Source organism: Danio aesculapii, chromosome 5 (genome assembly GCF_903798145.1).
Source record: "Danio aesculapii chromosome 5, fDanAes4.1, whole genome shotgun sequence".
NCBI lineage: Eukaryota > Metazoa > Chordata > Actinopteri > Cypriniformes > Danionidae > Danio > Danio aesculapii.
In genome coordinates this window covers 69,504,906-69,521,256 of record NC_079439.1, presented here as the reverse complement: position 1 = coordinate 69,521,256, position 16,351 = coordinate 69,504,906, and the positions used below count along the sequence as shown (strand labels likewise).

Here is a 16,351-nt window from a genome sequence, read left to right as displayed (position 1 = left end):
AGCTCTTGTAGTGATGCCAGGTTGTGTTTGTGGTTATAATTTGAGTTTTTTGTTCCCGCTGAAGTGGGCGGGTTGTGTGACGGGTTGTTTGACGTTTGATTCGGGGGACGTTCTGGGGGCGGTGTTTGCGTGACGCGCTGTGAGCAACTAGCCCGACAGTGGAAACATGACATGATTTCGGCCTCATTTCTCAACCTCCCGGGCTATTGGCCCGGCCTGGCCCGATTAAAGCCCTGGCTCGCACTGGCCCGATAGTGGAAATGCGGCTATTTTCGGGATATATATACACAGCTTTGATTCCATAGGAATATTTTCTCCTGTCATTTCACAAAGCACATCAAGAACCTCCTTCCAGAACATTTGCAGCTCTCTGCACTCCCACATACAATGAAATCACTTATGATCCTTGCAAAATTTTACACCGGTATTGAAGTTGACTAAGGTGAATAATGGCACATTTTTCTTCTGTTAAACTGATGATTTTAGCTTTAAAAAATGTTGTTTCCGGTTTTTAATTCTCAGTCTGCATCGAAATAACCTATGATAAATAAAATACGAAATATTTTCAATTTTTGACATGAGTATTGGATTAATATCATTAGATTTTGTACGGTTAGTTGTGTTATATTGCTTAGCCTGTTCGTGGTCTCAGGTTTAGTTCCTGAATTCACTGGTTTCACTTCAGTTTGATTACTGATCTAATGTTGTTGTACAATAGCAAGTGTGACTGTTTTTGTGTGTGTGAAATTAAGCATTGTTTTATTCAGTGGTTTGCTTGTTTGATGTGTTTTATTGCATCCGTTGTAATTGAACACAACGCTAATTATCTTCTTTTATAGTATCAGTGGGTGTTCCTTGTTTTGTTGTAGTTGAGGTTGTAATGTCTTGAGGTGTGTGAGTATGTGTGTGGTTATTTCTCTTGAACTGACAAGTGTACACGGCTCATTGGCTGCCGGCCAGACTCCCTTCCGGACCCAGAAGACACCTTGTTGTAAACCGGTCGGCAACAAGTAGTGGCATATGGAGTGCAGAGGAATAGGGGAATAATGTGAAAGTGCAGGCAGTTTCTAAAGCAGTGGTTGTTGTCACAGTGAAAATCAACACTGCTGTCACATTTTAATATTTGGAAAAAATAGAGTTGATATTAAAATTGCATTCATATATTGGCAGATCAGATAATCATGATCTGGTGTTTGCCATGTATAATATTTTAGTTACTCTTTTTAAAATTGTCATCTTGTCTTTATTTAAATTTTGACCATTTCTGTGTTTCATCTTAAGTTTATCTTGTATAATTTTGGGTCTGGGGCAACATGGTGGCTCAGTGGTTAGCACTGTTGCCTCACAGCAAGAAGGTTGCTGGTTTGAGTCCTGGCTGGGCCAGTTGGCATTTCTGTGTGGAGTTTGCATGTTCTCCCCGTGTTGGTGTGGGTTTCCTTGGGGTGCTCCAGTTTCCCCCACAGTCCAAACACATGCATGCGCTATAGGTGAATTGAATAAACTAAATTGGCCGTAGTGTATGTGTGTGGATGTGAGAGTGTATGGGTGTTTCCCAGTACTAGGTTGCGGCTAGAAGGACATTCGCTGTGTAAAACATGCTGGATAAGTTGGCGGTTCATTCCGCTGTGGTGACCCCTGATGAATAAAGGGACTAAGCCGAAGGAAAATGAATGAATGAATCTTGGGTCTAACTTTCTCTGTTATTTGAATATGAAAGTTATAATGTTGAAAATAAATAGATCAGGTCAGACAAATGTTATGTTGAGTTGTCACTTGAGATTCGTACATTTTTACTGATAATAATAATAATAATTGATAACTAATAATTTATTTAAGAGTAAAACATTTTAATAGATTGTCCATTTTGAATTATAACGTTGTTTTAATTGATGAAATGTATTATATATTGAGGAAAGGTGAATTTAAAAAGTATATCTGGAAAAAATTGTACTTAAATTTAAAGGTCTTCTATAACTCTTATATTTAGATCTTGTTTAATTGAAAGATCTTAGTATGATAATCTAAAAATACATTTTATTATTACTGTTTCATGTCAAATTTTGTTCAGAATTGATCATGATTTGTTTTTTATTGTATCGATGTTGTTGATTTTTGCCATGAATATTGTTTCTTTGACATTAATTTCATACTGCATAAGTAGGCCCACACGAAATCTGCGTACACAGAAATCCGCAGATTTCTGCAAATTTTTAGTCCATCTTTATTTACTTGTGTAAATGTGGGTAAATTTATATTTATTCAGTTCTTAAATAAATTTCATTAATAATATTGACTAGTATGAAAATGTTCATATGATTTATTTACAATATAGTCTTTTAGTAGAGATGTATTATATGAGAGACTTGCTTTGTTTACCAAAAAAGCGGATATAATCAGATTTGCTTTGTAAACATTCAATAAAAGTTTAAAAGGTCTTATTTTTTATGTCATATATTAAGTTTTTAGTTATGATATTCCAAAATCATTCTGCATAAATCCGCAGACTTTTTACAAAATTCTCAGCAGAAGTAGCAAAACATGTCTGCAGATTCTGTCTGGCCCAATGCATAAGTGTTAAACTTATTAAAATGTTAAATTTGTCACACCTTTGTGCATGTATTCACACTGCAAAAACCACTAATTTCTTACTTAGATTTTTTTTTGTCATGTTTCTAGTCCAAATACTTAAATCAAGAAGCATCGTCTGAAACGAGCAAAACATATTCTCTTGTTTTAGGAATTAATACGTCAAAATTTACTGAGTTTTTTTGTAAACAAAGCAAAATAATCTGCAAATGGAGTAAAATAATCTTACTGTATGTCAAAATGAAAAACACGGTTATTTTACTTGTTTTAAAAATTCGCTCAATTTTCTTATAACAGTCTCGAAAGTGCTTCTTGTTTTAAGAATTTTGAGATAGCTGGAGTAGAATAAGACAAAAAATCTAAGTTTTTTCATTGCGGCAGTAAATGAAAAGTATCAGCAGTCAAAAAAGAAAGAAAAAAGTACACCTTTTAGCATCCTTTTTAATTTATTTTGTTGATTTATTGAGTCTTAAATACACTGCTACATTTGAATGGCCTTCAGAGGAGAATAAAACTGGTAACCAGACAGTATTGTTAGAACAGGCCAAACTTTACCACTCACTCATGTGACAGAAATGTTTGTTGTATCAACCACAGTTTCTGTATGCTTTCCAGAAACCTAAATTATTTAGTACTTAGAACATAACATTGCATAATAGGACAGTACATAGCATTCTGAAAAAAGTTCTGTTCAAGAATGTAAGAGGCCGTACACACAGAATTGTTTTTCCTTTCCAACGTGCCATTCATTCTTGATGAACGTGTTTGACGTTACACTTTTTTTTTTGAAGCGCCGTACATGTAAGTGCCGCGTTTTTTATTAGACGCCATGTCAAGTTGAAAAATCTTCAACTCTCCACGCTGCACAGCTCATCACTGTCAGTTCCATAGCAGTGGACCAATTAGAAGAGCTTGGAGGCGGGGAAACCAACACAAGCTTCTGTTTCTAGTAGAAAGTTGGCATGATTTACTGTTCCATCATGGCGGAGGAGATGCTCTTTGTGGCTTTGTCCAGAATATCCTGGGTTATATGATGTATCTTCAGGTGCTTATCATGACCTATTGTTTTTCTATTTTTAATGGGTTCGTTATTGTCGTTATACCATCACGTTCATATTATTTCCCATTTAAACCCATTCCTGAGATGTGTTCGGTGTGAATGAACCCTAAGGATGTTATTTCTGGTCATATGATGAGTTTTATATTCCTCTTGTCCTCCAGGTGTTGAGTAGTTGGTGATCATGGCGTCGTCTTCAGTGAAAGTGGCCGTGCGAGTGCGGCCTTTCAACAGCCGAGAGACAAACAGAGGAGCCAAGTGTGTGATCCAGATGCAGGACAAGAGCACCTGTGAGTCCAACACACACACATACACACAACTTTAATATCAGAATCAGTTTTATTGCCAAGTGTGCTTCACACACACAAGGAATTTGTTTTGGCTACAGAAGCTTCCAGTGTACATAAAGTGACAAGTGACAACACAAAATAAATCTGAAAAAATAAAATAATAATAATAAAAAATGATGAACATTAAACAGATGCGGTTAGTGAAGAAACCTGGGTGTTGAGTTGTTTGTACAGATTGTTATAAATATACAGGTTATAAGGTGCTGTGTACAAGTGCGAATGTAGAAAGTATTGCACATATTTATTGCACAGTAGGGGAATATTTAACTGTTCATAAGGTAGACAGCCTGAGGAAAGAAACTTTTCCTGTGTCTGGCTGTTTTTGTGCTTGGTGCTCTGAAGCGCCGACCAGAGGGTAACAGTTCGAACAGGTTTGAACAGGTTTGAACAGTTTGAACAGGTGCTGGGTGTGAGGCATCCAGAGTGATTTTGCGAGCCCTTTTACTCACTCTGGAAGAGTACAGTTCTTGAAGTGTAGGAAGGGTTGTGCCAGTGATTCGTTCAGCAGTCCGGACTATTCGCTGTAGTCTACGGACTACTATATTACGGACTACTATACTACGGACTACTGTACTATACTCTTCCAAACTTTAATATTATACCTTCTATAGCTGCACGATACTGGGAAAATATGCAATATTATTGAGTGTTCTTGTTTTCTACAACAGGGTGTGCACGGGGTCTTAAAGTATTAAAAGTTAATAAATCAATTATGAGAAAATTGAGGCCCTTAAAAGGTATTAAAAAGTCTTAATTGCGTTTTTACGAGGTTTTAATTTGTGATTAAGCGTTGTCCAAAGTGTTTGACTCCAAAAAAGAATAATATTTGTTTATTTTCCTCCTTATATTAACAACGGCGTGCTCGATCCACGCGATTAGTTTGGGCTAGGGCGCATCCGGCCAAGCTCCTCCGTCTGGGTGTAGTAAAACCATAGAGTGAAACCACATGTAGCGAAACAGACAGGAAAATGTACGTTTGCGTACTCCTGGTTTGAGAGTGACAGGTTTAAACAGTGGCTGAAGCCTGTCGATGAAAACAACCACGTCATTTATTCTTTCCGAGTTTCTGTGTTCTGTTGCATGGTTGTGCTCCTTTGATTTGTTTAACTACAACTTTGTTAACAACTGTTTATTAAGTTAAAGTTTTGATTCTGATTAGAACTTGAGGTGGCGATGAGGTCTTAAAATATTCTGAGAAGGTCTTTGAAAAGTCTTAAAAAGGTATTTACCCTTAGGATTCCTGCATATACCCTGTACAACCACTTTCTCTATATCGAAAGTCTTTAAATAGTTTGTATTTGCTTTTTTTTTTTTTCTTCTATTTCTGCAAATTTAGATTCTCATTGTTGTATTACTATTTTTGTTATTATTATTAAGGTCACGAGTGGTTGTGTAAGCATTTCACAGCATATCGTACTGTGTATGATTCCGTATAAGACGAATCAAATTTCAAATTAGAAATTAGAATTTACAATAGTTATTACACTATAAATAACTTGCAAAATGGTATTTTATCAACTTGGAAAAAATATTTATGTAATAATCATATTAAAATAAACATGTAAAAGATATTTTTCTGAGCTAATTTAATATAAAAATCGATGTCAAGGTGCAAACATTTCAACTTTGAAACATCAAGAATGACTGAAAATCTTGGCGTCATTCATTTTCTCTGTTCTGTCTTCCAGCATTATTATCCGGCATTATTATTCATTTTCAGCTCTAGGCTCACCTAACAGCACCTACTGAAGAGGTGGGGATTAAGATGGTAAAGGTTCCATCTGATTGGTCGGATTTAGATAACCTATGCATTTAAGATCTGATTTCTTTAAAAATCAGCGACCTTCACTGCCTGTTAGATATACGATATGAAGTGGGTCTCAGATCGGACAAGAAGCACTGCATTAAATCCCATTTCTCTCCGTCTTGTCTTTAAAATATGACCATTTATTTTACTCCAGTATTTTCAGTGGAATTTCTGTGCTCGCCTGTTTCTACTGACGGTGCTAGTGTTTACAACGGTCTTTCATTTCGTTTTACGCTTGAACAACTACATGAACACTGAAGTCCATTTAATTGAATGTGTTGTAATTGTATTACAACATCGATGCTGTAAAAGCAACCCTGTGAAATTGAAAATAGTCACATTAAGCTTTCACCGGAAGTGTATCGTTGGCTTTAATACCCTAGCTGTGCTTAGAGCCCATTTCATATACTGTTATTTCGATAACGATAATTTTTCAGTGTATTGTAATACCTTCATTTTTCTGTCTGCGTTGTGTTTGGATACAGTGTAGATGAGAACTTGAACTCTGCCTTATCTTCGTCTACTAAAAGAACATTCCTTTCATGTGAACACACAAATTCCACACGTTTTATTCACTGTAGTTCACAGAGGTGCTTGACGGTTTTTTTAAACGAATTTTGAGTTATCAAAAAAAGGAACCTGTATAAGTGAACATGCGTCTACTTGTTGGTTTGTTTATAAACCTTTTTTTTTTCATAAGAAGATCTGCACGTCATTTGTTTTTGCACAAAATTAATGCAACTTCTGTGGAAATCTGAAGTCAATGAGTTTGTATTACCTGCCTCACTTGATGCTAACTTTTTAGCAAAATTGAAGTGCATTTAAAAAATGTATTATGTTCTCATTTAATGTTCTCATTAAAGGATATGAAAAGACATTTACTACATAATTAAATGATGTAATTGTTATTAGAATACAGTTTATTAGACTATTAAAAGGCTTTTAAATATCTGATATAAATTGTATATAAATTGTACTCCAGTAAATAATCTTTACATTGAGTAATGTGTTAAAGAATGTTCTTTACATCTCAGTCTTTCCTTCAAGAGGTGCAGGTACTGCACTGAAAAAAATTATTCAAAGATGATTCCTTGGATTTACTCAATTTTTTTTACATTAAGTTGTTGTAAACAGTTTATTTGGGCTGAATTTAAACAAACAAATTAAGTTGAACATTATTTTAATTTAATTTAATTTGTTTGTTTAAATTCAACACAAATAAATTGTTTGCAACAGTTTTGCATGCAACACTTTTTTCAGTGTGTGTTGTGTAACTAAAATAACAAGTAACCAAAATAACAGTAACAGTGTAAAGAAATGTAAAAGTTTAATAATTAAGAAGCGGAAAAAACAAACCCAGTGACTTTTATTTTGAAATGTAAAAATATAGTTGATAAATACGCTTTTTACAGTATATTACAATACAAATATTGTCATTGTTTAATAATTCACAACTGAAGTGAACATTGTTATACTCCATAAACACTACTTCATAAGACATTTATTATTAAGAAGGTTGTTATATTTCTGTTATGTTTTTTGACACTGTTATGCATTATAAAATAGCTGTTGTATATACACTATAATAACAGTATATGCATAATGCTTATTATAATGCATATGCATTATGGGATCTTGAAAATTCAACTCTGCAGTTTAACAAAGTGGTTATTATTGACATTTTAGTAGTTTAAAACAATATATTGTATATCAAATAGTTTATGTAGAATTAAATCAACTGAATTTAGATAACAGAAAAGGTACACCATTTCTGACAATATATCATTTTCAAACTATTAAAAAGCAGATAAAAGTCGTTTTTCAAGCTTTTTAAGAGCAAAAGCTGTTTAAGGAAAGACCAAGGTCCCATAATGCAATTCAAAAGCATAAATAAAATGAAAAAAAAAAAACATGAATGACAAAATATGGATTTTACAGATATTTGTGTAGTGTACCAAATACAAAATCTAGCATGGCAATCAAGCGTCATTTAATTATTGCATTCAACTCCAAATGTCAAAAGATCCAGCAGAGTTTGAGCTCTTGTAATGTGTTAAATCTCACTCCACTCTTTCGCTAGTTTGTCTCCATGAACTTTTCCATGGTAATGTCCAAAAATACCTCAGTCTCCACCCACACGTTGAAAGAGGGGGAAATTCTGAGCGTTTGGTAACACGCCTCCCAAACCACAGCTCTAAACCACGGTAAAATCCTGCCGTTTGCACAACTGACTGCCAGACCTCACATTCCCGTCTTCCTCTTACAGCGTCTCCACTCCAACCTGCAGCTGTATTTGCCTTATACTCTTCTGTCTCCTTCCCTCTCTTTCTCTTTGTATTTTATTGATCTATTTATTTACTTTATTGAAAGATTGGGCTTTGATTTTACAAAAACCTAAGCAAAATGAGTTGTAGACTTGAATTTAAAGGGTGAATTGCTAATATTCAGGCAATTTACAGCATTAGTTCTTTTAAGAAAAAGCATCAAATATGTTTTAGTTTTTAACCACAGGGAAAATGGTTGAATTTATGTACAAATGGTTTGTATCTGTAAACATCCATAAAATATGAGTAATTTAGCAGTTTTTCATATTTTGTGATTCATGTTTTTACCCCCCCCCCCCCCCCCCCCCCCCACTTATTTATGCTTTTCAATTGCGTTATGGGACATTGAATTTTCTTTAAACACTTTTAACCTTGAAAAGTTCTATTTGTAATAGTTTACAGTGATATATTGTCTGAGTTGTTGTATATTACGCTGCAAAAACCTTGTAATAAACTGTCAGTACATTTTCTGCTATTTTACTTTTGTTTTTTTTTACTTATTTCTCTCTATTTCTCTTATTTCTCTTTTATTATTTCTAATACATTATATTATTTCAAACTACTAAAATGTCAATAAAAGTCACTTTGTTAACCTGTAGATTTGAATTTTCAACATCAAACGTGGACGGAGCAGAGATCAACATCCTATAATGCAATTCACAACCATAAGTGAAGTTTATTTATAAACTAATTACGAGAAAATCATGTGATTATGATTGCTTGCAGCCGGTCCCGCATTATTCAATTTATGATTTACCAATCAGACGATTCCTAAGCCACTATAAAAACCCCAAGTTCCATATGACAGCCATCTTCATTTTGAAGAATCCCCCCCTTCCACCCCTACTCCTCCTCCTTTCCTAGATGGGTGGCACGGTGGCCCAGTCGTTGGCACTGTTGCCTCACAGCAAGAACGTCACTGGTTCTAGTCCTTACCAAGCCAGCCGACGTTTCTGTGTGGAGTTTACACATTCTTCCCGTGCTCACGTGGGTTTCCCTGGTTTCCACCCACCTTGCTCCTAGTAAGTAGTTATCTCTTAAGAGCAATCACTATCTGTTCATTAGCTACTACAGCAGGGGAGTTCTCGAGATCGACCTAAGCTCAAACTCCCTTCTCACTTTGCAAACAGGAGGGAGCCCGGGCTCGAGGATGTTATGAGCTCAGGGCTCTCTCTCTCAGGACAGCATGCCAAACAAGCTTTATTATCAATCATCAGCTAAGTGTGAACTCTTAAAATAAATGAAAAACACTTGTGAATCACAAAATACAGTTTACAAATTATTTCACACTGTATATTATTTTGCCTGGTGTGTAATTTTTTTAAAACATGAAATATTTGTAATTATAATTAAGTTATTCAATATATTTACAGTTTGAATATTTCTCTCTCTGTATCTCCTCTCATTCAAGTTCCTTTATTGCCATGGAATTTCTTGACAAAGCATTGTAAGTTTGTGTAAAATAGAGGATTTATTTTCATGAGAGTAATAAAGGATACAATGAATAAGAGAAAAGACATACGATACAATAAAACACTTGAAACATGCGTGAAGATGCTTTAACAGTGCTGATATTACTAGAATATTGCACAGCTTTCAACCAATCATATTCGAGAACCAGAAAGAACTGTTTTATTATGTAGTTACTTTGGTTTAGCTGCCGCGTCATCTTCTCTGAGTTTATAGCATAGATCTCTGAGTCATTTAGAGTCTCTCTTTCTCTCTCGCTCTCTCTCTCTCTCTCTCTCTCTCTCTCTCTATCTAAAGAATCTGCGGGGCTGGCAGTCTGTTTGGTTTGACCCCCCTCCAACACAAACACAGGGCTGTTTGAGCTCAAGGCAGCAGTGCTGTATTGTTACCCAGCAGTGCTTTATTCTGCGGGGCCCTTCTCCACCCACTGGCTTCCTTTTAATGACCCTGTTCAGAGTTTCACTTTTACACTTTCTATTATTAGTGTACATCAAACTCAATTTCAAAAGGAAAGACACATTTGAACTGTGCAGTGTTTTAAAAGGTTTTTTTTCCAATAATTTCAGTCTCTACTAAAAAAGTGAATTGATTTTGCAAACTATGTCATATATATATATATATACAGTAGACAACATTTACAGTGGTTCAAAAAGGTTTTTCAAAATTCGCCCAAGACAAGACTGGGATTATATACACACAAAGTCAAGCCCAAAATTAATTATTCATACCCCTGGCAAACTTTGACTTAATATTGCCTTTATTCAACAAGCAAGTTTTTTTTGGACCATAAATGACACTTTTTCCAAAGTGGCATGTCCAAAATTATTCATACCCTTCTCAATAATCAATAGAAAAGTCTTTATTGACTATTACTGCAATCAAACGCTTCCTGTAATTACTGACCAGTTTTTGCATGTCTCCACTGGTATATTTGCCCATTCATTGTTAGTGATGAGCTCCAACTCTTGCAGATTGCAGGGTCTCCTTGCCATCACCCTGATCTTTAGCTCCCTCCACACATTCTCAATTGGATTTAGGTCAGGACTCTGGCTGGGCCACTGCAAAATGTTAATGTTTTTGCCATTTCTTTACCACTTTTTCTGGTAGTTTTGGGAATTGTTTTGCTGAAATGTCTACTGTTGCCCAAAGCCAAGTTTCTCTGCAGACTGAAATGTTATTGAGAATGTTTAGAAGAGCAGTCATTCAAAGTTTTTCAAAATTGTCATTAGACAAGAATGATTGGTGATTTTGAATAATTTTAGGACAACTTTGATAAAAGGTTTTGGGCTACTTCAATGTTGACCACTAATTAAAATAAGTAAAGCTAGTTAATGACTGCAAAAGTGTTTATAGAGTCCTTTATAACGGCTAAGAAAGTTGCTTTAAATTTGACTTTTTTTCTCTCTCTCTTCTGACTGTGGGAATCTTTTGGATGATTGTACTAATTAAAGCCTTCAGGTGGTCATAAATCAGAGCACAAATGTTTCAAACCGTAGTATTAAATGTTGTATCACCACATTTTTAATCCCGATTCTTGCAATGCAAAATTAAGATTGGTCTTGTCTTGTTTTTTAAGCATGCTAAAAATAAAAACAAAAATCTTCCTATGACATAAACTTGTTTTCTATTTTAATTTTTTTTCTCTGAGCCAGTTATCATAAATTTGTTCATGCTTGGGTCATGCATTTTAATGTACTTTATCATGTATTTTTCATGTATTTTAGTCAGTTGGTTATGTGAAATTATTCTGTTGAAGTCAATTATACCTTCATGTAGGAATATTTAGACATTTGCACCATAAAGCAGGACAAAAATCGTAGCTGCAGTAAACATTATTTTACAATTCTAAACAGATTTTGTAAGAAGTATTAAATCCATGAGTTTTTTTTTGTTTGTTTGTTACTTTATCAGTTTTTCAGTTTTTTTTTTTTTTTTGGCTATCCAAAGATTTTGTCTCTAGACCTTTACATTTAGAAACATATTTGCATTTTATGTCCCTTTAAATTGTGTGTTTTTTTATAAAGACCTTTTAAAAGTCAAGAAATTAAAAAGCCATCATAAAACATGCTCAAACTCCGTATTTTCTGTAATAGTTGTCTGTTTATCACTATAATAGTTTACCCAATAAAATCACTGCTTGATATCAGTGACACTGTAACAGTAAATGTACTATAAGAGTGTATATTTTGTATAAGATCTTTTGTGTGGTGTGAAATTTCAGTTTTCAGTGAGTATTTGTTGTAGAGAGGGCCTAGTGGGGATATGGTGTCAAAGGTCATTCTAAAGCTACTGACAGTAGTGTGTCTGACGGGGAAGAGCAGTGTTTGCAGAGCTGGAGTCTTTCCAAGATCATTATGATGGCTAGACAGGACTGAGTTGACAAGACTTGGACGAGAGTCTGCATAATTTAAAATGTATCCATAGACACATTTCATATAGATGCAAATCATCCTTTAAATGAGGATAAAGAAGTACTGCACAAATAAATCAATAACACAGTCAGTTGTTTGTGGAGCAATAAGTGAGATTTTTTATTTATAAAGCACTTCTCACAAATCACATTTATATTTAAAGTGTTTATATAGTTCATCTTATTACAAACATAATTCTGATTATTTTAGGTCAGGATTTTCACTTTAGTTTATTTCATTAAAGCAATGAAAACAGTTCTTTTTTTTGCATAAAACCTTATATTACATCACTTACAAATGCTAAATTTAGTGTATTTAATATTTGTATATGTTTTACAGGTATTACTAATCCCAAACAGCCCAAGGAATCACCCAAGAACTTCACCTTTGACTATTCATATTGGTCACACAGCTCGGTGAGTCTCTGAATATTTCATGTCAGAAAATGCTCCAATTACATAAACTTGTCAGCTCCGATCGATCGGCCGAAGATCGTTATCGGCCGATAATCACATTTCATGACTCAGGGCTCGAAATGAACCTTTTTGCTTGGTAGAATTGGTGCTCCTTACTTTTAAAAATGTAGGAGCACCAGCCAAAATTTAGTCGCACGCACCAATTATGAGCACCGTTACTACAAGTTTTATATTAAAAGATTTATTGCATTTGAAATAAACACTAGTCAAAACTAACAAGCAAAAATTATGCATGCACTCATCGGCCCTGCTTGACATGAATAAAACGATAATAACAATGCTGTTCTTAAAGGTGGTCTGATATTGCACAGATGCTATTGACTTCTAACTTATTATTTGCATACGTCATCTTAATAGCTCTTTTCATGAGCTGCAATATTAGTTTAATCTTTGTGAATGCAAGCCCCTTAGCGGTGGTGTATGCGGTGTTACATTTTACATATAGCTGTCTTTAGTCATTTTTATAGCGGACTTGAGCCCAATGGAACTCTTTTATTCACTCTTCAAAAATTGTAAATTGTGGATTAACGTTCACCACATGATCACTAATTAGATGAGCGATTATTTGTAACTTTAGGTGGTTTCTAAAACAAAATCTGCCAGTGTTGTTTTCATTCTCTCATCTTCAGCGCTTTACATTTTCGGGGTTGTAGCTCCCTGTGATCTGAAGGTGAAAGGCATTGACTGAGTGATTGACAGTTGAAATTAACCAATCCATTCACGTTCAGTTCTAGAGCAGTGAGCCAATCAGAAGAGCCTGAAGGCGGGGCAAGCATTGAGGGATTTGTTTACAGCAGCAAGTCAATATGGCAACTGTTTTAAACTATTCCTGAGCGCTGCGTTTGGCGTTTCAGATGCAAATATGCATTCTGAGTGAATGTCTCCTGTGACCTTCTTGCTGTGAGGCGATTGTGCTACCCACTGCGGCACCGTGCTGCTCTTAAATAAAACGTATAAAGTTAAATAAACAAAAAATTTTAAACTTGAATATTTAATAATATAACTTTTTGTAATATACTTATTGCAATAAACAATAGTTTATAAGCCTATTTCCTTTCAGTAAAGAAGTGTTAGATTTATATATGTGCATTTTAACTTTTTATGCATCAAATATGTGCTCCGTATCGGCCGATCACCATGGTGAGGAATCGGTACTCTGTATCGGCTGCAAGAATCCTGTTCGGAGCATCCCTACTTGTCAGTATTAATAGTTTTTATTTGTATAGCAGTTTAAAGCAGTTTTATATAAATATTCACTGTAATGGGATGCACAACTAGATGCTCTATGCACAACTAGAGTTTTAAAGTCAATGAAACACTTCTGGTGAAAGCTTAATGTGACTGTTTTCAATTTCACAAGGTTGTTTTTACTGCATCGATGTTGTAATGTAATTACAATACATTCAGTTAAATAGACTTAACATTCATTTAGTTATTCAAGCATAAAACGAGATGAAAATACCTTGTAACCACTAGCACCGTCAGTAGCAACAGGCGAGTGCAGAAATTCCACTGAAAATACTGGAGTAAAATAAACTCATATTTTAAAGACATGGCGAAGGGAAATGGGATTTAATGCAGTGCTTCTTGTCCGATCTGAGACCCACTTCATATCGTATATCTAACAGGCAGTGAAGATCGCTGATTTTTAAAGAAATCGGATCTTAAACGTGACAATTTTATAATGGAAAGACCGGCTGCCTAGCTGAAAATCAAAAGTCCGTATGCGTATAGCTTATTAAATAGTCAAACCATAATGGAGTTATGTTATTATTATTGTTATTATATTACATAATGAACGTTCATCTCAACACCGAAAACTCCTTTAGACTTGGTTTCACTGTTTTTCAGGAAGAAGACCCGTCTTTTGCATCTCAGAGGAAGGTTTATCAGGACATTGGCGAGGAGATGCTGCTTCATGCTTTTGAGGGCTATAATGTGTGTATCTTCGCTTATGGACAGACGGGAGCAGGGAAATCTTACACAATGATGGGAAAACAGGATCCTGGACAGCAAGGCATTATACCACAGGTATGGAAATTACACAGATGAAATGCACAAACTGTGTACAGCCAGCCAGTGTATATATTAAATGTTTAATATATAGTTATGTAATGTTTTAGACAAGTATTGACCTTATTCTAGTTTTTATTAACTGCGCTTGTTTTTGCGATTGTTTTAGAGCATTCGATTCAGTTGCCTATGTGAGAAATGTGTTCAACAAGTGTGTTCATGACTGTACAAATATAAAAAAGTAGAACTATATAATAAAAAAATGTCCGTTTGCAACATCAAGCAGCATAACGAGCGGTTTTGAATGTCTAAAAATCAATGGAAGTGAATGAGAGCGGAAGTCTCGAGCCAAAAAGATTCAATAACATTTTCAATTCACCTTTATTTCTATAGCGCTTTTACAATGTAGATTTACATTTACATTTAGTCATTTAGCAGACGCTTTTATCCAAAGCGACTTACAAATGAGGACTAGGAAGCAATTTACACAATTATAAGAGCAGCAGTGAATAAGTGCTATAGGCAAGTTTCAGGTGTGTAAAGTCTAAGAAGCAAAGCATTAATAATGTAAGTTTTTTTTTGAGAGAGAGAGAGAGAGAGAGAGTACAGTTAGTGGTATAGCCAGAGAGGCAGTTGCAGATTAGGAAGGAAAGTGGAGACTAAACAGTTGAGTTTTTAGTCGTTTCTTGAAGACAGCAAGTGACTCTGCCGTTCTGATGCAGTTAGGGAGTTCATTCCACCAACTGGGCAGATTGAATGCGAGAGTTCGGGAAAGGGATTTCTTCCCTCTTAGGGATGGAACCACGAGGCGACGTTCATTCACAGAACGCAAGTTTCTGGAGGGCACATAAATCTGCAGAAGTGAGAGCAGATACGAAGGAGCAAAGCCAGAGGTCGCTTTGTAAGCAAACATCAGAGCTTTGAATTTGATGCGAGCAGCAACTGGCAGCCAGTGCAAACGGGTGAGTAGCGGAGTGACATGTGCTCTTTTGGGTTCATCAAAGACCACTCGTGCTGCTGCGTTCTGAAGCAGCTGAAGAGGTTTGATAGAGTTAGCTGGAGTTAGCTAGATTGTGTCAAAGCAGCTTAACATAGAAGTTCTAGTAAATTGAAACTGCGTCAGTCCAGTTTTCAGAGTTGAAGTTCAGTTCAGTGTAGTTTAAATTTCATTGCTGAGAGTCCAAACACTGAAGAGCAAATCCATCGACGCGCAGCTTCACAAGTTCCATACAAAGCAAGCCAGTGGCGAGGAACAAACTTCACCAATTGACGAAAGTGAAGGAAAAAATCCGCGAGAAACACCAGGCTCAGTTGGACAAGACCATTTCTCCTTTGGGCAAACTTCTTGCGCTGGATTCCAATGGCTGCGCCCACTCAATAGGCCCTGTTATACTTCAAGAAAAAATGAAAAAAGAACTGAAATGATGCAACTTCGAACAAAATCCAAACAAAATTGACTTTGTTTCAGCAGTTCGAAACAGTCCACCCAAGCAAAGTTTTTAGTGAGAGTTTGTTTTGGCTCCTAAATGCCTTTGAACAACTATTGGTCCATGATGGCTATGCAATTAATGGGCTCTGACTTCTTTACCATGCTTCGTTTACATTGGGTTCAGAGTCAAACAGGAGGAAAAACATCCAGCACAACAACATCAAGTTAGAGACATGAACAAACTGGAGTAGCAGAACTTGTGCAGATGTATAGGGTTGGGTCACACAAGGGTTGGGTCGATAGACTATGCCATCATCCATCGCCGATAGCTGATAGACATCATGATGCTGAGCCGGCCCACCCTGCCCCCGTCGCAGCAGCAGCAACCCTCGTGAAAAATACACACTGACGCCCCGTTTACACTAATA

The 16,351-nt window shown here is 35.6% G+C and overlaps 1 protein-coding gene across 2 annotated transcripts in view; it reads left to right on the top strand.

The window, feature by feature from the left end:
- kif1c (kinesin family member 1C) overlaps window positions 1-16,351 on the top strand; it is a 68,845-nt gene that overhangs the window by 17,992 nt on the left and 34,502 nt on the right. For both annotated transcript variants that reach the window (XM_056458808.1, XM_056458807.1), the window contains 3 exons: window positions 3,808-3,933; window positions 12,345-12,421; window positions 14,333-14,512. In XM_056458808.1, the coding sequence (XP_056314783.1) occupies window positions 3,828-3,933; window positions 12,345-12,421; window positions 14,333-14,512 (363 nt within the window). In that variant the 5' untranslated portion in view covers window positions 3,808-3,827. The remainder of the gene's footprint in view (window positions 1-3,807; window positions 3,934-12,344; window positions 12,422-14,332; window positions 14,513-16,351) is intronic.